General features: G+C 42.9%; 1 protein-coding gene and 1 long non-coding RNA gene across 3 annotated transcripts in view; both read left to right on the forward strand.

Annotated features, from left to right (window-relative positions):
• whrnb (whirlin b) overlaps positions 1 to 22,955 on the forward strand; it is a 90,761-nt gene that overhangs the window by 23,937 nt on the left and 43,869 nt on the right. The window contains exons 2-3 of the mRNA XM_061071981.1: positions 11,849 to 12,025; positions 18,307 to 18,432. Of these exons, the coding sequence (XP_060927964.1) occupies positions 11,849 to 12,025; positions 18,307 to 18,432 (303 nt within the window). The remainder of the gene's footprint in view (positions 1 to 11,848; positions 12,026 to 18,306; positions 18,433 to 22,955) is intronic.
• On the forward strand, positions 20,288 to 22,833 carry LOC133002418 (uncharacterized). Of its 2 annotated transcripts, none has more exons than XR_009678253.1 (3): positions 20,288 to 21,620; positions 21,699 to 21,759; positions 22,436 to 22,833. It is a non-coding gene; the product is annotated as an uncharacterized LOC133002418 (long non-coding RNA). The 2 variants fall into 2 exon arrangements; XR_009678254.1 differs by having other exon boundaries at positions 20,293 to 21,620; positions 22,439 to 22,833.

The raw sequence follows: 22,955 nt of genomic DNA on the forward strand, positions 1-22,955 counted from the left end.
AAGGAGAAGTAAGGTTAATGATAGAGGATGAAGAGAAACAGCTTAGAATAATAATCAGAGAGACTAGAATGTTATTCTGGTTCTTACAAAACAAGTTATACACTGTATGTGTCTACTTTTGCTTTAGTGTGAGCTCCTTGTACTGAAGTCTCAGAGGAGGACTGGAATTTTACACTGGAGAAAGAGGTTCATGCTTCTTGTGTGTAAGTCTACTAAAAAAGGTTTTAAAGCTGTACTTGAAGCTCTACACTTTAGGGTTTGGTTCTTATGTTCCAGTTCTTTCTGTCATTTAATACATTTTAGCTTCACAGTTGATGTTATCAATTCCATATTCTATCACTTTGCACAGGACTATATGTTTCCTCATTTCATCACACATATGTCTAGACTGCCCTGTGCTTTACAGTTTCAGTGTCCAGCATTGTAAAAGTCACTGGATCAGGAAAGATAAGTTTGCTGTGCACTGAGCTTAAAGTAAATTGCAGGTCTGCTGGTTCACTCTCTCCCTCCTGCTGCAGCTGAGACCCAAACATGAGACGTGACAAACAGAACAGAGGCCCAATCTAGCTGCAACAATGGAAACCCACTTTCCATTGTTGGGAAGGGGCCACAAACACCTTTCAGTCATAGTAATGGCTGAGACAAAGCAGTAAAGAGACAAGAAAAGCTTCCAGCCTGTAGTAAAACGGCATGCTACTTTTCATAATGACAGAAGGAACTGCCAGTGGTAAACGTGCTGGAGGAGGTATTACTGTTGAAGTTTTAGCTGCTAATGCTAACTGAACATTTCATGTTGCTGCTCTTTTTGAAGCAGCCACAGCTGAAAAACAATGAAGTTGTCATATTGTTGGGGAAGATAAACTACTACAACTACTGTTTTGTAGGTGAATCAGATTTAATGATGCCAGAGAAAATGGAAATATCCTCCTTTTACAGAATAGAAATAGAAATAGAAAGCCTTTATTGTCATTGTATCAGCAGAATTCAACAGAATCAAAATTGCTGCTCCAGTGACAACAGAATGAAAGACAATGCACTCATTCCAGTGTACTGATGTAACATAAACATATGCACACACATCAAAAAATGCCTTCCATATCCATACATTCATGTTGCACATGATCACGAAAAAGTATAAAATACCCTAGAAGTCTTAAAAGTGCATAACAGTGTAAAATCGTTAGTGTTTAACAGTTTGTTTTTTCTGTCGGTTAAGAGTTTGAATGGCCTTGGGGAAGATGTTTGTGAATCTGGTGGTTCGTGTTTTTAGTGACCTGTAGCGCCCCCTTCAGAGAAGAGGTTTAAATAGATGGTGACCAGGGTGCAAACAGTCCCTCACAATGTTTTTGGCTCTGGAGACGTAGCGGTGCTCTGTGATATTTTCTAACAAAGGGGGAGGGCAGCCAATAATATTTTGTGCTGTGTTGATGACCCTCTGAAGAGCTTTTTTATCAGCAGCAGAGCATCCAGAATAACAGTTTGTGAGGCAGTACGACACGATGCTCTCTATTGTGGATTGGTAAAAGGTTAACAGCAGCTTTCCATTCAGGTTGTTTTCGATGTGTGGATCCGCACAAATTTAAAGCTGTCAACAATTTTCAAACATTTATGGAAATAGGTGACGGTTCTGTACTTCCCTTCCTGAAGTCTATGATCAGAGCTTTTGCTAGTAGTCTTGGATCCTTCCTGGTAATAAAATGTATAAATTGCAATTTAATACTGACTTTGACTGGCAGAAGTTCAGTTCTGATATTTGTAAAAATTGAGTGATATTCTACCACAAAATGACCCGAACCCTCAATCTTCTGATACAAACTCAGACGCCTTGTCCATTCAGCTACATAGTTTTAATTCTGTCATTAAAGGTTTAGTGGAGACGTCGTAGAGAGAATTGACCAATTACTGCTCAAAAAAATCCAGGGAACACTTAATCGTCAGAGTTTAACAGCAAGTTAGTTCAATTTCAGGGGTATTAATCTCTCCATTAAGGAAGAACAAGTGATAATGAATATGATTAACCTGCTTTGGTGCAAAACAGGTGCAATGGAGAAGCAAAAGCAAGACAACCCCCAAAAGGTTATGGATTTGCATGTTGTGGCCACATAAAGCTGCTCTCTCCTTATAGTTCATGACTGATTCTTCTTAATTTTGTTTTCTGCTAGTCTCCTTGTCACTACTGGTAGCATTATGCAGTACCTGCAGCCCAATCAGGTTGAGCAGGTAGTCCATCTCTTCTAGGATGGCAGAGGTAGAGTCATTTGTTAAGATGACAACATGCACATTTTAATGTTAGCTTTGAAATACAGTGATATAAATCAGTTTGCTTGATTTTTTTGGGGACTTGAAGTCAAAACTTTGGTGATGCATGATTATACAGGGGGTGAAGGATGTTGATGAACTTTAAGGTTGCTATCTACTTTGCAAATGCTAGCAGTTGGTGGCTTATTCTAAGTAAATACACCTAACTGGTCAATACAGTAACTGAATCCATGACCGGTTAGAACATGGTTCTAATATCCCAAAGATCATGGGTTCAAGCCCCATACTGGCCAGCTGTTTGTAAGAGATGCAATGCCATAAGTTACAAAAGCTTCTCTGAATTACAGAGAAACTGTTGGAGAAGGAAGAGGCGTTCAGAGTGGAGTCAGAGTAAATGGTAAATGGATTTGTATTTATATAGAGTCAGGTTTATAGAGTCAAAATACAGGTTTAGCAAGGAGGTGAGAGAAGCTAAACTTATGTACTCTGAGAAACTCGAAACCCCAGTTCACAGCTAATGACTCGTCCACTGTCTGGAGAGGGCTTAAGGCTGATATGTGCTTCTCCATTTTTACTGACACGGACAGAAACGGACAGAGAAACACCCACTCCGAGTGCCTCGGACAGCTTATCGTGCACCTCTGATTTTTCTTACTATCCGTGGTTATATCGGAGTCAGCAGGCCAGGCGGAAGAAGAAGGCGACTTAGCGGTCAACCCCACCGCGAGCAGAGCTGCCAGCTGTTCCCTGTTCCCTGGCAGCCCAGCTATCCCGTGTGTTAGGGGAGAAATTACCCAGTGCCACCCATCCCTCTCGGCGACGCGTAGGCCCAGAGCTCAGTTCGTGCGTCCCATTAAAGAGGAGAAGAGACATGTTTCAGATGTGGGATTGTTCAACACCACACCAATGTCTCACAAGCACTCACACACAGTTTGTGTCAATAAAGAGTTTTTCACTGACGCATCCAGGCTCACAGCCGAGGGCGCAGGGTTACAAAAACAAAAAGACTCAAAAACGACACACAGAGGTGCAGAGCACACTGTTGTCCCCCATGACACCACAAGGGGGAAGCAGCGTCCCACCTGTGGTGAAACGTCCCGTTCCGCTCATCTCGAGCCTATCAGGCTGCGCATGCGCGGTGATACTCGGAGGCGTGCAGCTGGGGCAGGCCCCCCGAGATCGTCTGTGTTAGACAGAGCTTCACTCACCCCTAACTTTGAGGTTAGAGAGTTGGAAAGCATGCACAGCGTCAGAGTGGATATTGAAAACACTGGCCAAAGGCTACAGGCTTCAATTCGCCACGATGCCCCCCCGTTTCCGCGGCCTCATCGCTTCCCGTGCGCAGGGAGAGTCGGCCCGGGTGTTACGGGAGGAAATATCAGTTCTATTAAACAAAAGTGCCATACGAATAGTGCCACTCCAGCAGAGACTGGAAGGTTTTTATTCGAGGTATTTCCTGGTCCCAAAGAAAGGGGGGAGTTGCTTATGTCCCATCCTGGACCTTCGCATTTTGAACTCGTATCTCAGGAGATACAAGTTTCGCATGCTGACATATTCAACGCTGATACGTTTGATCCGGCCGAGGGACTGGTTCACATCAATCGATCTGAAAGACGCATATTTTCACATTCCCATTTATCCTCCGCACAGGAGATATCTGACGTTTTCAGGACACAGTGTACGAGTACCTGCTACTCCCATTCGGCATGTCACTGAGCCCGAGGGTGTTTGTGAAATGTGTCAACGCCGCTATAGCCCCCCTCAGGGAGCGAGGCATACGCGTGGCCACTTATCTGGACGACTGGCTGCTGCTGGCGCGCTCAGAGCAAGAGGCGGCGGTGCACACAGGCATTGTGCTGGCACACCTAGCCGATCTGGGGTTTGTGGTGAACAGGGAAAAGAGCGTGTTGACACCGAGGCAGGACATTGCCTTTCTGGGTCTCACGTTAAATTCACTGACCTACACGGCTCGCCTGTCAGCCGAGAGATTAAACACCTTCAGGTCCACGCTCTCTCATTTTGCCGTAACACGTCGGGTCACGTACGGACTGTGTCTCCAGTTACTGGGACTAATGGCCTCAACCATATTGGTGGTGAGGCTGGGCAGGCTGTACATGAGAGATTTCCAGCGTTGGGTGGCCTCTCTCAGACTGGATCCTGTGCTCCACAGACGCCGCGGTGTCACGGTTTGCGCGTCCTGCGTCAGCGCGCTGAGACCATGGCAACGGCCGTCTCTGTTGACAGCGGGTGTGCGCATGGGCGCGGTATCTGCCAGAAAGGTGGTGATGACAGACGCCAGCCTGTCAGGCTGGGGCGGTGTGTTCGAGGGCAGATCCGCGAATGGGATGTGGAGCACAGATCTCAAACATGCCCATATCAATTATCTGGAGTTGATGGCAGTGTTTCTGACGATGAAACATTTTCTGCTGTTCCTCCGGGGACATCATGTGTTAGTGAGGACGGACAATACGACCACAGTGGCGTATATCAATCGCCAGGGGGGTCTACGTTCTCTACAGTTACACACTCTTGCATGCAGACTGATATTATGGGGCGAGGTGCATCTCCTCTCAGTGAGAGCGACCCACGTTCCCGGAATTCAGAATGTGGGTGCGGACCTCTTGTCCAGGGGAAATCCTCTCTACGCGGAGTGGAAGCTTCACCCGTCTGTAGTAGAGCAGATTTGGTCACTTTTCGGCCGCGCGACAGTGGATCTGTTTGCGTCGAGGGGGAACACACAGTGCCCACTGTTCTTCTCCCTGCACGACCGGAGCGCACCGCTGGGGCTGGATGCGTTCGCTCACGAGTGGCCGCGCGTCCCGCTTTACGCGTTTCCGCCTCTGGCTTTGATTCCCCCGACGCTGCTCAGGGTGCGGGAGAATCGTCTGTCACTTATTTTGATCGCTCCTCACTGGCCGTCCATGCACTGGCTGGCGGAAGTGAGGCAGCTCCTCCACGGTCACCCGTGGCCTCTCCCGGTGCGCAGGGACCTGCTCTCCCAGGCGCGCGGGCAGGTATTTCACCCTCATCCGGAGCGCCTCGCCCTGTGGGCTTGGCCCGTGAGTGGTTTAATCTGAGCCTGACTGGGTTATCACAGAGTGTTGTTAACACGATTCAGAATGCCAGAGCATCATCCACCAGGTCTCTCTATGACTGTAAGTGGAGAGTGTTTGAGGATTGGTGTGCTTCGGCACGGGTAATCCCTTTTCAGTGTCCAGTTGGTACAATCCTGTCCTTCCTGCAGGACTTGATTGATCAACAGAGGGCATTTTCTACTGTCAAAGTTTACTTGGAAGCTATTTCCGCTTGCTATGTTGGATTTGATGGGAAACCAGTGGGCCAACACCCCCTGGTTTGTCGTTTTATGAAGGGTGCACGGATGTTGCTTGCCATCTCTAAAACTATGTCACCATCTTGGGATCTAGCAGTGGTGCTTGGTGCCCTCTCTAGTCATCCTTTTGAACCACTGGATAACATCGACATGAAAACGTTATCCCTGAAGGTGGCTTTGTTATTGGCTTTGGCTACAGCTAAACGAGTGAGTGATATTCACGCTTTATCTGTACATCCGGCATGTATGCGGTTCACCCCGGGGAACCTTGGGGTGACGCTGAGGCCGAATCCTGCTTTTGTTCCTAAGGTTGTTAAACCATGCTCCCCAGTGGAACTGGCAGCTTTTCAGCCACCTCCCTATGGTTCTGCGGAACAGCAGCGGTTACACATGCTGTGCCCTGTCCGTGCCTTACACACTTATGTGGAAAGGACAAGGAACTTTAGGAAAGGGGATCAGTTGTTTGTGTCCTGGGCTAAGCCCCACTGGGGCAAACCTATCACCAAACAAAGACTTTCTCACTGGATAGTGGATGCCATTGCATTGGCCTACTCCAGCTCGGGCCTTCATGTTCCGACTGGTTTACGGGCACATTCTACTAGAGGTCTCGCGACCTCTTGGGCCCTGTTCAAGGGAGTCTCTATCCAAGACATCTGCGCTGCAGCTAGCTGGTCTTCTCCCCTCACATTTGCGAGGTACTACAGGTTGGATGTCACATCCCCTGGCCTGACCCACGCTGTCTTGAGCGTGGGCTCTAATGTGGATCTCACTCCTGAGTGAGGGGGGGGCTGGTGGTCAGTCACCGAGATAAGCTTGTCTGGCAATACGGGAGTCTCCATATCCCATAGTGACATCGAAACGAATGCTAAGAAAGAGAACTTTAGGTTACTTTCTTAACCCCGGTTCTCTGAGTAGCATGAGTGAGATGTCTCACCAGACCGCCCTTCTTGCTGCTGGGGTGAAGCGAGAAGAGGTGTGCTTGTTTTGAATGACGTGTGACGCCGCGTCCACCGTATTTAAGGTGCGGCACCTTGACGCGGACGTCACGACTGCCAGCCTATCAGGGCTGGCGATTTGTTATAGTGCTTCTGTGAATACGCGCGAGGGGCGTATCCCATAGTGAGACATCTCACTCATGCTACTCAGAGAACCGGGGTTACGAAAGTAACCTAAAGTTCACACTGAGCACATGATGTTACAGGGGGTGAAGGATGTTGATGAACTTTAAGGTTGCTATCTACTTTGCAAATGCTAGCAGTTGGTGGCTTATTCTAAGTAAATACACCTAACTGGTCAATACAGTAACTGAATCCATGACCGGTTAGAACATGGTTCTAATATCACAAAGATCATGGGTTCAAGCCCCATACTGGCCAGCTGTTTGTAAGAGATGCAATGCCATAAGTTACAAAAGCTTCTCTGAATTACAGAGAAACTGTTGGAGAAGGAAGAGGCGTTCAGAGTGGAGTCAGAGTCAGGTTTATAGAGTCGAAATACAGGTTTAGCAAGGAGGTGAGAGAAGCTAAACGTATGTACTCTGAGAAACTCCAACCCCAGTTCACAGCTAATGACTCGTTCTCTGTCTGGAGAGGGCTTAAGGCTGATATATGCTTCTCCATTTTTACTGACACGGACAGAAACGGACAGAGAAACACCCACTCCGAGTGCCTCGGACAGCTTTTCGTGCACCTCTGATTTTTCTAACTATCCGTCGTTATATCGGAGAGCCTAGGGACAGCCCTTGGCTGTGATTGGTCTGCTAACGACAGCATTTCGGAACAACATCATTTCCGGACCACAAAGTTCCGGTTTCATTCCCTGTATCACAACAAACCCAAACACAACAACAATTCTTCGATTAATGTGAGAAGTGTGTTAAGCTGGAGTTGTCCGGCTGACGGTGGCTGATAAGAGCACTGACAGATTGTGTGTACGGTCACAAACGGCTATAACGAACTTTCATAATGGCGCTAGCGTGCTAGCCACCATGCTAACTGCGGTGGTAACAGCGCACAAACCTGCTGAAACAACATTAATTCCACAGCTATCATGACACTGTTTCTCAAACACTGTCAGGTCAGAAGCAAACACTGGGAAGTAGTTAGTATCAGGAGTCCCTGCTGACTGTGTGTGGAAGCTGGGGGGGAAGCTAGCTAGCTCCATGTAGCTTCAAGCTCTGGAATTAGCAACACAGTTCCGAAACAAGACCGGGGAACCACTGCGCTAAGAAACCATTACATCAGCATTTTGACCCGCTGGGTGTCACTTTATCACCATCCCCCGTGACACCATCCTCCAGCCCATCAACTGCACCTCCCCCACCACAGCAAAGGCCTGGAGAGGGACGTCAACAGACTCTTCAGGAGACAGAACCCCCGCAATGCAGACGGGCCAGGCCGGGCCAGACTGCCAGAGCCTCACAAAATTGCCTCCAGCAGGCTACTGGTGTGCATGTTTCTGACCAACCTGTCAGAAACCGACTTCATGAGGGTGGCAGGAGGGCCTGGCGACCTCTAGTGGGACCTGTGCTCACAGCCCAGGACAGTGCGGCTCAATTGGCATTTACCAGTGACCACCAGAATTGGCAGGTCTGCCATTGGCGCCCTGTTCTATTCACATATGAGAGCTGGTTCACACTGAGCACATGTGACAGGCTTGAAAGAGTCTGGAGACACAGTGGTAAACGTTATGCTTCCTGTATCATCATCCAGCATGACTGGATTGGCAATGGGTCTCTGATGGTCTGGGAAGGCATATCCTTGGAGGGTCGCACAGACCTCTATATCATAGCCAACGGTACCTTGACTGCTGTTAGGTACCAGGAGGAAATCTTCAGAACGATTGTCAGACCTTACGCTGGTGCAGTGGGCCCTGGGTTCCTCCTGGTGCAGGACAATGCGGCAAGAGTTTGTAAGCATGCCCTGGATGACAAAGGCATTGATGCCATTGACTATCCCTTTTGCTCCCCTTACCTAAATCCAATGTAGCACCTACAAGACGTTATATATCTGGCAGGAGATCCCCCAGGACGCTGTCCACCGACTAATAAGGAGCATGCCCAGACGTTGTCGGGGGTGCATACAGGCAATTGGGCCCATACATCGTGCTGAGTCACATTATGAGTTGCTGTGAAAAAAGTCACGCAAGTTGGATCAAGCTGTGATCTCAGTTTTCTCCTTTGATTTTGGATCCAGCCCTCAATGGGTTAATGAATTTGGTTTCTATTAACCGCTGAAACCTCATTTTGAATTCATTCATCAAGCACTGTTGATTGATTTAAGAGTTTACCTTGATTTTGCTGTTGGCTCTACAGAGTGAACATTTGGTTTAATTAAAAGTTATTAGACCACGAAGGGACTCGAACCCTTAATCTCCTGATTCGAAGTCAGACACTTTATCCATTGGCAACATGCACATTTGACTCATTTTGTTGCGTGTTTATTATGGGGCTTTAAGTCAAAACTTTGGTGATGCATGATGTTACAGGGGGTGAATGATTTTTCGACGAAAACTAAACTCAACGGAGTCATATCCTGGCACCAACCTGAGCTAGCAGGTCATCAAACTTGTCCCTGGTCAACATCAGCTTGCTCTGGAAGTGGCACTGCTGATGAGGATGACGAAATTCCCAGAGATGTGTGCACCTCTTTATGGCCCTGTGGACACACGCACAATGGTGGCAGGAGATGGGGTAGGATGGCTAACAATGCCCGACTCAAAATTGCCACTATCCTGATGGCTGACCTTAATATAAAGTCAGGATTGCTGAAAAAGCGTTTCTTATGCGGTCCGGAATCTTTCCCTGAGTTTCAGGATCACTTAACAGACCAGGGATAATCCACATGTGATGTAGCAGCGTTTAGACAATGTTCGTAAATCACTTAAAACAGTAAGTGACAGCTGTAAACTCCAGACATTTTTTAATTCTGGCAAGGAAATATTATTGTCTTGGTTTCTGGGACAATGAAACCCCAAGTGGCAGACAGTTGCAGACAATAAGAAAGAAAATCTAAAAACAGCATGGCCCATTGCCCTTATGATGACAGGGGCGATCCTGCAGCAGAGCCATCTCAGCTGTGACCTCTATACTGACGCCATGTTTTTTATATTGTAGTGTCCCTCAGCCAGCGACTGTGCCTTAAGACAATCACTCATTTTATGTTCATGTGGATCAGAGTGTCAGAGAAGAGCCCAAAATAGGAATGAAGATAAACAAAAGGGAAAGACAAAAAAGTAAGCAGCTTTCATGTCTCAGAAGCTGCCAAATGTGTCCACTTGATGCAGGCGGAAATGTCCGCGCTGGTTTTCAGATAAACATCACACTGACTAAAAATAGTGCAAAGACACATTCATCAGACCCTTTGTTTGGGAACTATGTTGTTCAGAAACATTTTGGACACTCTGAAAAGCATTTGATGTCTTTATTGAATTAGACAGATTAAAAATATGAAAACCAAAACCCCTGTGCGACACAAACGCATAAACATTGCTTTTGCTGATGAATCCCCTCTGAGTAGTCTTGTCGCAGTTGGTCCATATTTTTGTAATTTTTTTAACGTTAGCTTACATAAAATACACACAACATCACTAAAATGTTAACACAAGAGGTCTAATAGATACATGAATACACTGTGTTAGTTATTCAGGAGCATATACTGATTCCACAGATGCATTATAACAAAAATATTAATATTGTCTGCAACAAAACTGAGTGCACACTGGTCGGTATCACTAAAATGTGAAGTAATTAAAATGAATTATTTTTAATTGATTATTATATATATCCTTTTTCTTTTTCAAAGAATTGAACACTGGAGAGGCCTTGGATGACCAGGCCATAGAAGGTTGGACTCTGACCCTCTTTTTCTCTGTGCCCAAGTGTCTTTGTGAGTCACAGTCATAGTCAGCACCATGGCCCCAAAGCCTCCACTAATTCTGTCCCTCTCTTCTTAAACAACTAAATGATGTGACAGCCAATGCACGAGGCAACAGAGCTGAGAGGAGAACGAGATCACTCAAGGAGAAAAGATGAGATGATGCATTGATTCAACACCAGACAAAGGTGTACCTGTGCCAGCAGTCAGGGGGCATGGTGCCTTACAGAGCTAGTGTTTGCAATAATAGCCTGAGCACAAGTAACATTAAATAAGATTCAGATCTGGTAGAAAAAAGGGTGTTGGCAGAATATTGTGGGTTTAGATAATGTTTGTGTCCTTGGCTGGATCAGCCCACAGTCCAAATTGTGTGATTTACATTTATGTCCATTGGCAATCCTGTCCTTCAGAAAATATGTTCATATATTAATGAGTTGTTCTCTAAATTGCACTGTGAGGACAAATGTAATTGCTGTCTGAAATATGTTTGGAGTCAACACTTTTCAAATGCATGAAACTATATTAATGCATTACGTAAGAGTTGGTGGGAGGTGGTCGGGATGGATGTGTGTGTACAAAGAGCATTGCTATGACACCAGATCCCAGGGTTTTCGATTCTGACTGTCATATTTTTTTGGGGCAATAAAAACACTTTGGTTAAAGTAAGGGAAATCTTTTGGTTAAATGTAAAGGTAAGAAAGACGAAGATGCCAAGAAAATCCATTGTTGATCTCCAATATTCAGCCAGGAATCTTTTAAAATATGGGTTAGGGTTTTGAACAGAGTTTGTTACAGCCGCAGCTATTCAGGTTCAGGATAATGGCTGCACAGTCAGAGCTTGGGTCATGAGATTGATTGGCTTTGTTATATCTCCTCATGAAAACCACTTTATCGCTGAAACACAGAGCCTAACAGAATAAATCAACACGTGTGTCTACAGAGGGCGCTGTTAATCAGTCAAAGTTACAGTGTTGCTTTAAGGCATATTGTAGAAACAGTAACATGTGCCTACATACATCCACTGATGCACATGGAAACCAGCAACCTTAGTTACTGTGCCATTAATACTCATTAGATTCTTGATCATACCATCTGTATTAGGATAAGTAAGAGTTCCAGATCTTACTTGAATTCTTCTCTGTGACTTTTGTCTTGGTGGTGTCACAGCCCTGGCAGCTCTGATCACACCTGGCTGTTTTCAGTAATAACCATAACCCACAAAAATGTCACTGTCAGGTGTATGAGATCCTGTTATACACCACTGCAGCATGGTGAGAACCTGAACCACATGAGATCCGCTGAAGATTTCATTGGTTGGTCATTATGTCTATTGGATGAAGCACTTTTAGAGCATCCACAGTCTCACCCTCCTCTCCTGATGTAGGTGCTGAAGGGATGCAAGCAGCTTGCGATGTCAGTGTGTTCTATGGGTCGGATTCCTGGAGGCTACATCACCAACCATGTGTACAGTTGGGTGGACCCTCAGGGCCGGAGTGTCTCCCCACCGCCCGACAGCCACGAGATAAACCAGAGGCAAGGACCCGGTACGGAAGAGAGGACGGTAAGAGGGACTGGTGTGTTTGTGTACTGTGGTGCTGCAGGAGAAACAAATTACAGCAGGCTGTTGTAGATGATGTGATGCATTGTAAAAATGAATAAAACATAAGAGATAACAATGCAGTGCAGACGTGAAAAGTCATTACTTTTCTCTAAAAGGAGAGAAACAACTGCTGGTTTTTAAAATAGCATCTTGCAGGTTCTGAAGAATGAATTATCCAGAATGATACAGTGGTTTTTGTTATCGTCCTTACACTTGCCTGGCAGCACTTACTTCAGCACTGGAAAATGGCTCCCTGAACACAGTCATCATGACCTGTGGTGTTGTGAGGTTTTGGATGACAGACTCAACCTACGGCAGTCGTCGGCCACAGGCCTGTGACGCAGGCTGCTCCTCCACCATTTCACACTGAGCTCTTTGTTCAAATTGAAATGCTTCCTACAACTTTAACTAATCCTTTCTGATATAGATATGTTTAATGCTTTGAAACTCAACCAATGCTGAAGTAAATAGAAAGCTCAATGATACGTATTGCTGCACAGTTTGTTTTGCAATTTTCTACACGTGGCTTCAAAAAACAGCTCTATACGTCATGGTAAAAAAAACATGCACCTTGCTGTGCCTCAAAACTATTATTAGTTTTACAATGCTTTAATAATGCATTTCTAACAGTGGATATTAGAGTCGGGCAAGACATTCAGGAGAGTGTGTCAATGTTTTTTTCACTGTGTTTCAAACAGTATTTAAAAAGTCAGTACCTGAATGTGAACATAAATACATAAATATACAATTGAATAAAAGTAGAATTAACAAGTAAACACAGAGTCCAATAAAAATTTTAAGTGAGCACTTCATTAGGAACACCATTCTAATATTGGGGTACTGGTATAGTGCAATAGTATTAGTTCCTCCCTCAGTTATTTGTGGCATGGAGTCACCAGATTTACCAGCTGCACATTCAAGCGGCTGGTCTCATATTCAACCACATCCACTGGATTCATATCCGGTGGCTGTTATGTTAATGAAAACAGTTTGACATTGAAAACTTGTGACATGGAACATTGTCCTGCTGGAATGTGGCCATGAAGGGATGAACATAGTCAGTAATCATATCTAGATAAACTGTCACATTTAAACCATGATTGATTAGTTTTAAGGTCCCAAAGTCAGTGAAGAAAAAATCCCTCTTCCTCACAGAGCAGTAGTCTGGACTGTTGACAGAAGGAACATTGGTTCAATGGCTTCATGCTGTTGACTCCAGATTGTGACTCTACCAACAGCAGCCTCAGCAGAAATCCAGATTCATCGGACCAGGCTATGTTTTTCAGTCTTCAACTGTCCAGTGTTGGTGAGTCTGTGTCACTACAGCCTCAAATTTCTGTTCTTTGCAGACAGTAGAGGAACCCTGACATGGGCTCTGCTGTTGTAGACCATCCACCTCATGGGTTTACCTCTTGTTCACTTATGAAATGCTTCCTTGCTCATCACAGTTGTAAAGAGAGGTTGTCTGAGGGACTGTAGCCTTTCGGTCTGACCTCTCTCATCAGCACAGAACTGCTGCTCACCAGATATATTTTTCACTAATCTCATACACCATGATTTGCCCCATTATTGCCTGAAAATAATTTTTATGGATAAACAGGTGTTCCTAATAAAGTGCTCAGTGTATGTATGATTGTATTAAAAATGCTTCTTAAAAGCACAAACGTTATGATGGTGACACTTTACACCAGAGGGTTTTAATGAACTTGTTTTCTACATGGCTGAAGTTGGAAGACCCTTAACTGGCTCGGGAAAAGGGTCAGGCCAGCAACAATAATTTCAGTAAACTTGTATCTTCATGGTAATGACATTCACAATTAGATGATATCCCTGAGTCCACTCTTCTCATCGGATCGATGGGTTGCTCAGGCAGGACTGGAAATCAATGAGCGCACTGCTGCTGTAGGGTTCCTCTAAACATCCTCTAGTGGCTAAAATGCTGCCTTAGCTTCTTCACTCAGCCGGTGCAAGTGCGTATGAATACAACTCTGTACGTGAAAGGGGATCAGTTGATGGATGATTCCTCTAAAAGCTGCTCAGGAGCTGATTTACGCCTGCTGTATTAAATGTTGGTGTGGCAGGATACTTAAGAAAAGTGCTTATATTTGCTTATATTCATATGAGCTTGGATTACCTGGAGGAGAACTGATTAAAGGTTGAGAAAGGAAGTGCAGGTCTTGGACCGAGGCCTGAAAAGGTGTTACCACTACAGAGGCTTGCCATATACAGTAAAATAGGGAGCCATTATTTGTTGGCTCCTCATCTGTAGAATATATAAATCTTTGTTATTGAAAATATGCCTGTTGAAATACAATGTGCCACATCTCCTTTATGAATGTTGTTTTTTCGAACATATGACTTATACCTTATAATATAAAGATAGAAATCATGACAGCTCCCAATAACGAAGCCAAAACATTTTAGTCGACCCTTGGTAGCAGGTTGCAGAATAGGTTTGTACATGCCTCCTCTGTATAAGAAGATGGGACAAAGACCAATCCGAAGAGTCAAAGCACAGCAAATCTTTTGCTAAACCTGGTGTCAGTCAAATTAGTTTTCCAATGAAAGCCAACGTATTGAGATCCCTCCAACCAATTGTGAGCAAGTCTTAACCTTTTTTGCATCTTTAATAGCATCACATAAATAATTAAAACCAAACTTATTAGATACATGAACACTTGGACATACATCAGTGTGATAAGAAGTACATAAAATGAAAGAAATCATGTTTGAGAAAATCAATTCAACATGTTGACTATGACTAATACTGCAACCAGCAAGATTATTTGGCTTCACTTTTGGGGAGCTGTCATGTCATCCATCTCTCACATAAAGATGTCTGCTTTATCCTCATATTTTAACATCAGCATGATAATAGTTAATAATTTTTAGGGTTCGTTTTAATATATATTACGGTACAGATTACAGGATATATATACCCTTAAATATAAGTATAACAATTACTTCAACTTTGTCTTATTCTCTCTCTCTCTCTCTCTCTCTCTCTCTCTCTCTATATATATATATATATATATGTATATATATATACATATATATATATAGTAATTAGTATTCCTTCTCCCCATGGAAGGCAGGCAGCACTGTGAATGTTTGGTCGTGGTAGATAACACTTCACAGTGGCTTTGCTATATAAGCTACCCTCAGGAGTAACCTGGCTGCATCCCATATTTCAAGGTGCACAGGTGAAGATAATTTAAAATATGCAAAATAATTGCCATAGTTAATGATTGGCATAAACAATTTTATATTATAGTGCAATCACTGGGTAATAATTGGTTTTCTCTGAGTGGCTGGTTTTGTGTTCATACAGTATATTGCAGTCCATAGTATCTCTCATTTTATCCCACATCTTGTACCAATCAATCAATCAGGGGTTGGTTTGACTCTGAACACAGAGGTGGTGCGGGATTTTTGATGCGCCCTTCTGATAACAGACATTTTACAGATTCACATCTGTAAAATAGTTGGTATATCCTTAAACACACATTTTCCAATATTGAGGCATACAAGCTGAGGTCTAAGAGAACATACAGTCAGACAAGCTTGTTCTGAAAAAAAAGGTTTTACCACCAAGGACAGCACATGTTCATCTAGTGACGAATGAGTCAGTTGTTTTCCCTGCTCTGACAGCTGTAGATAAGTCCATTTTTGTATTTCACCACCCTTGGATAATATGGAATCAAACTTTTTACCATTTATTGTCCCTTTTGAGACCAAAACCATTTCACCCCTTCTCCCCGTGTTTTCAAGGGTTATCTTGGGCCTTGAAACGGAGTCGTAAGGGGTAGTTGTTGAAAGTCTAGCGGAGAGGTGGTGGACTAGTGGCAGAAACTTGGACTATGGGCAGAAAAGGTCTCTGGTTCGTCTCTGGTTCGACTCCACGGAGAAACAACAATAACACAAACCTGGATTGATCTGTCCAAAAATCCAAGAGGATTCTCCCTACCCTGTCTAGTGCCCCTGAGCAAGGCACCTTACTCCCCCAACATCTGCTCCCCGGGCGCCGTACATGGCTGCCCACTGCTCTGTGTGTCCTGCACCAGATGGGTTAAAAGAGGTTAAATGTCCCTCCTTGCATGAGTGTGTCTGTGCATGTGTTTGGGACAAATAAATGTATCTTAATCTTAATCTTAGAGCAAGTTGTCTTCACATACACAGTGCTTCATACAGCGCCTCTACATGCACCACTCTGTGGCTGGGGCAATATTAAGACCCTGCAGAACCAGAGGCTTCAGTTTCAGGAACGCAGTTCTCTGGCCCTTGTTTTTCACAACAGCACCAACTAGCAAAGTGGATGTTTATTTAAATAAATGTGTAGTTGTAGTACTCTCTGTTGAAATACTGTTGAAATACTTCACATTTCAAAGGTTTATTATGCGCAAATGCTACTTACTGTCTTTGTAACTGAGAGATGCATGTTGATAATTTGTATAATTAGAATAAGCTCATGGTCAAGAAAAATAAGGATGGAATCATATCCTATGGTCTATCACTAGAGGTCTACCAGATATTTTAAAGGTTGGAGAGAAGCAAGATACAAGAACATAAAAAATATATTTTCAGATAAAATTTTAAACAAGAACATGCATACATTGAATAAAAAGATTAAATAATACAAGAAATTAAGTCCAAAAACAACCTTCTTTGATTACACTCTTCCTTCTTTCTTTAGTTGGTTTCCAATGCCTCTAGAAAATTCCTCCATCTCACTGAAAAACACTGAAAACATAGTAACTGCTGGGTTAACATAAATACTGGTTACACTAAAAGAGGAGTACATAAATGAACATTACAATTTCTTAAGGCATTGAATAATATAGGTAAATCGTTAGTTATTCATCCTTATGCAAATGTATAAAAGAAATTACATTTGTACTCTTACCGTCATGAACTTGGCCAGTAAGGTAGATCTGTTCAGCCTCCTGCTGGGACACATTCTTCAACAGAGCAAGGCCAAAATGATCTCTAATGAAAATAGATAATCTTTAGACAATATCGTTTAAATATATCATTACATTGAAACAGACCAGCAAGCCATTATACACGGGTCGAACACAAATAACTTACAACTATCCTAAACTAACAGATAGCAAACTGTTGAAAATGCCTTTACTATCAACGATACCTACTCCTACTTTAACTAGCTAACATTAAATTTGCGATTAAGTCAGGACGGCGGAAATGTCTTTTAACATTGAACAAATAACAAGTCTTTCAGATCCAGTACTCACACTTTTACTGTCGTCCATCATGCAGGTCGGTTGTCATCCAAATTGCAAGGTGGCACTGTCGGGAAAACAGAAGACCCCAGAACTGCAGTCCTAAAACTGCAAACAAACTCTGGTTCTGCAGGAACATGCTACTCGAACCTCTGAGTAACAGCCGCATTGATCTTCAATTTTCACTGAAAATAATGTCAAATAGTAATGAGAGTAATGTCCTGCAGTCCAAACTGTTAAATGTAACAGTGAAATTAAAATACAATGGAATGCTATTCAAAGTCAGACTTTGCTAATCTACGAGTCCATCTACCCTGACTTAAGTCAGAACTAAAAAAAAGGATTTCTGACTTCTGACTTGTTTTAAACACAATGGGGGAAATTAAAAGTCAACCATTTACAACTTCTGATCAGTACGAACCCCAGTACATGGGAACAAAATGGTTCAAGTTGGCATTAAGGGAGAAAAGATCGTTGCATACTGTGGCTTGGCCAATTACCACATTTTCAGTATTGTTAATATCTCAAGGCCTAAAATATTATATTTAAATCTATATATATTTATATACATTTAAACTTTACATTTATATTTAAAGAGACCAGGAACAGTTGCAAGTATCTGTACTTGTAAGTAAAGAATGTGTGTACTTCTGCCACCTTTGGTTCTGACCAGTCAGTTCAGTGTATCCAAATGCAGAGAAAAACAGAGTGAGAGGTGTGTGGAGTGTGACAGAGTGCATGCGGTGGTGGTGAAGGGTTGTGGTAGGACTGGCAGGTGATGCTGCGTACAGAAGAGTTAGAACCATGTAACAAGTATGCAGGCAAGCAGAGCTTAGCAGCAGAACAGAAACCCCAGAAAGATAAAGAAAACACAGCAACCATCCATATACCTCACACACATTGAGATACTAAAATACAGTATTTCATGATGTCCCATTTCTGAATTGCATAGTTTGGTTAAAAGTCACAACTGAGGGATCTGAATGTTATTCTCCCCTACAGGTAAACCTGAATATGGATGACGGTCGCTCTTTGGGCCTTATGATCAGGGGCGGTGCTGAGTATGGCTTAGGGATCTACATCACTGGAGTGGACCCTGGATCTGCTGCGGACGTCGGTGCACTAAAGGTACCCAAATTTAACCTTTCTTGATAGCATTGCAATATTACACCACAAAACCTGTGTAAAATTTCCGTCTTATCAGAATTGACTCAAGCAGTTGTTACATCAGCTCAATTCTGACAGATGCATGGATTTAATTCAGCAGAATACTCCCTTTATTTATTTAATCTTTAATCTGAATTTATCAGTCTCGGCTGCATTTGTAGACCGATTGCGTCACAGGGGCATGACTAGACTGTCCCAATTCAAAGGATCCTCCAAATTAGGCAGAGAATGTGTCCATCTGGGTGGATCATTCCCGGGCCAATACCTCCCTTGAGTCATTGCACTTCAGTAACAAACTATTTTCAAAGAGGGAATGGCGGCAAAAAGCGAGGCGAAAACTGGGTACATAATGGTACACAGTTAAAAAAACATCTTTTAAAAATTTTAAATCAATTGAAGAAAATTGTATCTGTAGCTTTGTTGCTAAGTGATGGCTATAACGGCAGCACAAGCCGGTGACGTGTCATCGACTGCTCAGACCAGGTCCTCAGCAGGATGCTAAATAGAGACTAAGCTACTGTATCAGCTGTTATCACAAACATCTTCTGCTGGATTCTGACAAACCTGCCACCTGCTCCCTATTAGACTGCTAAACCTGTTAGCACCACTAACATCTGCCAGCTGCCTTACAGCCTCATGGCAGGCCTGCAGAAATTGCTTCATTAGCCGTGCGAACACTCTGCTGTGTGCTTTCAGGTCAGCTTCCTGCCTCCATAAACAAGCAGGCTGCTCTCATTCTGTGCTATTTTGCCACTTGCCTGAGGGAAGAACATAAGCCAGTGTTTCCTACTTGTAAACAATATGCCTGAAAACTGAATATGGCTTTCATGGTAATACCTCACTGTGGCCTACTTGAGGATGAAAAACAAAACCTCAGGTTTATCCTTTGACATCTTACTCTTCCAAATTCATGGGGACACCTGAAAAAACACAACCTTACAATGACATAAAGGAGATTTTTTCCAGAAATTCAAATTGTCCCTTGAAAGAGTGTGTGTGACACTTCTCATTTTCTTTGCCGGAGAGAGATGAAGAGGTACTTTGTTTTTTACCATGGAGGATTGGCTGGTCATGCTGCAGAACTGGAGCCTTTGACACACTATGAAAGAAAATGTTACAGGAGTACGGAAGGAGGGAGAGAGCAGAGACTGGGAAAGAGAACAGACATAAAAATAAATATGGTGGATTTTTTTCTCTTCACATCAGAGATGAGTCTCTGTTTACTGGTCCGCAGCCATTCATTGTTTGTTTGTGGAAGTGAGCTGCTGTCCATCCTTACTCTGTGTGTGTGTGTGTGTGTGTGTGTGTGTGTGTGTGTGTGTGTGTGTGTGTGTGGATGAGTGAGTGAGTGTGTGTGTGTGTGGATGAGTGAGTGAGTGTGTGTGTGTGTGTGTCTGTGTTCGTGTGTGTGTGTGGATGAGTGAGTGTGTGTGTATGTGTGTGTATGTGCGCGCGTATGGCAAGCCGATTGAGCATTTATTCAAAATCCTTGATATCAAATTTCAGTCCCCTCCACTAGTTCGGTCTTTGTCTGCACTAGTTGGACGTTTGGTCGCACTAGTTCAGCATCTTACTGAACAAGTTAAAAAAAAACTAACTAGTCACTCTTTTTCAGCAACTAGTGGCACTTTTGGTCAACTAGTTACAACAGAAACCTTACTAGTAACACTGTGCGCTGCACTAGTAGAGCCAAAGTCTCCACTAGGGGGCTTTTTGCTGTACTAGTGGCCCTCTGGACCGAACTAGTAAGGCTGAAAGTGTTACTAGCTAACAAGTGAGCTGCAAAAGCTCTGACATGTAAGCTAGTCAAACATGGATTCAGCTCACTTGTTAACTAGTGGCCTCCAATTTGCTGCAGTAGTTAACTAGTGGGAGCCCAAATGCACACTTGCAAACTAGTGCAGCCAAAATCTTCACTAGTTAACAAGTTAACACCTTTTTTGCACCTTGCTAGCTAACTAGTGAGGTGCAAAATGTTTACTAGTAAGCTAGTGGGCTTGAAATGTGCAGTAGTTTGCTAGTTGCAGTGTTTTTTGACTGTACGAGCTAACTAGTGAGGCTGTAAGGGCTTACTAGTATGCAAGTGGCAGCCAAAATGCCTACTAGCTCACTTGTTACACTCCTGGACACACATGCAAATGAGGGGATTAAAATCGAAGCTTCCTATTGGCTCTCCAGCAAGAGCTCCACCCAGCAGAAATTTAACCCTATAAAGCCTGATGAGGTTTCACTGCTGTGAACGGCCAGCTCCTTGGTTACTATCCAAACAGAATAAAGCACGTACATGTGTGTGTGCGTCAGATTCATTATTTTTTTTGAACAACAATGAAACAAAGGTGAAAATGTTTTAGCACTTATTCTTATTTTGAACAGATTCCTAATAGATGTACAGAAAAGTCAAATCTCAGCTCTAGATGAACATTATTAACAGCTTAATCAAAATATCCAATAAATCGTGGTACTTTACAGAAAACACTTCAAGTCATAATCTATATTCAATCTAATAAGTGACAGGGATTTCAGTCCGTGAATCCAATAGTTTTCCCTCCTGCCTCTTTGAAAATCCCACATCAGTAAAGTCCATTTCAATTATATTCTGCTGGCATTACAGGCGCCTGTACTGCCTGCAGAATATAATTGAAACGGATACAAAAAAATTATCTGAAGGTGCAGAAATTATCCAAATACAGGAATATTCCATTGTAGGCCCACTGAAGGTATAATGCTATTATATTATGAACAACTAATCTGATTTTATTTGGAGGTCAGTGTATGTTGATCTGCTGCAGTATTTGCTATCGCCAGTAGATGGCAGAGTAGATTTTCTTTACTACTTTTCAATTGAAAACTTGTATTATACAAATGAATAAGGAAATGACTAAACTAGTGATAATAAAATACTGTGTTCATAGGAATTACACATCTGTTAACATCCAGAACGCTATTTCATATATCTTAGGATGTCAACCATTAACTGTATCATAAAACATGAGCACACATGAGCACTGCTTCCATTTTTAACCTAAGGAGTAGTATAACCCCCCACCAAAAGGGGGCGCACTATGCGTTTTAGCAAATGGAACCCCCCACGAACAAGAAGCCCTTTTCTCCTAGGATTTCTTCATGATACCTGAAGGTCCCGGATTTCGGTATGAGATAACATTAAACACTCGAAATATTAACATAGTCTACCTGTTATTATACTAATAAGGTTATTTTTCAACTAGACGTCCAACTTGAGAGTGTCAACGGAAGTGATTCCATAGTTATCTGCTACTGAAAACTCAGGTGAGTGAGGACACAAGTAGTCACTGCTAGTCACGATTAGCATCATGCTAGCGAACTATTAGCATCATGCTAGCGAACGTGGGCAAGAACTAATACTGCTGTTAAGATGCTATTTGAAAGATTACCTCTTTAAAACCAATCGGAGTAATAATATAGTGATTATTAATGTTACAACGAACTTTAGGCAGCCTGTTAAAATAGTATGCCACTAAGTGTTTAAGGTTCAGCCACGCAGCTTATGTTAAATAGCAAATAGATATGGTTTAATATGCAAGTGCACTGCAGGTGCATATCATTTGAAAAGCCAATTCATATGTGAATGAAGTTCAAGTTATACTGTGAACTATTGTCATGTTTAGTTTCAAGTATAGTGACATGATATTGTAATGATGTTATCATATAACATATTAATGAAAAAGGATAAGCCCTTTGTTTAGTGATGTGCAATACTTTATTGTTTTGATTTGTATATTATTATTCAGTGAAGCACAAGTTGTAATGTTATACTAGTGGTAACTGTGATGTTGTTTTATCATCTCAAGGTAATCTGAGTGCACCCAGGTAATGGTTACACATAAAGACAAGAAGTGAATGAGATCTCATGTTAGAAGTAGAATAAGAGAACAGACACTGATTATTCTGCACTGTGTGTTGATTGTTTTTTTATTTACACTAGAAGAACCTGAATCTGAATGATGAGATGGCGCACTTACCCCAGATCGTGGATACGGTGTGGCCAACCGTGTAATCCAGATCGAACCTGATTCGTGTATCGAGAAGACATCATACCCCAGTCCTGCCCGTCACGTAGACGGGTAGTACTGAGTATAGAGACCTAAAGACCCGGACCAGAACGGAACCATTGAATCCTCAAGCACACACACTATTCAAGGACTGTACGGACGATATCCAGGGAACTGTACATATACACACTGACAGGACTGAATTATTTACAAGATTTATATAATATTTACTGTTTCTATTTTGTGCTGTTTAATACTGTTTTATACTTTATATTGTGATTGTTCGGTGACTGTTTGTGAAACAATAAACTGGTCATTTGTTAAACTTGTTCTTTGAAATAAGCCTACCTCTCCTTCGAACCTAGGAAGATATTTAGTACTTTTTCTAACACTAGCTCAGACAAGTGCTACACATGGAATGCAAGCTCTGTCAGAATTTGAAAATGACAAATG

This window comes from Limanda limanda, chromosome 5 (assembly GCF_963576545.1).
Source record: "Limanda limanda chromosome 5, fLimLim1.1, whole genome shotgun sequence".
NCBI classification, from domain to species: domain Eukaryota; kingdom Metazoa; phylum Chordata; class Actinopteri; order Pleuronectiformes; family Pleuronectidae; genus Limanda; species Limanda limanda.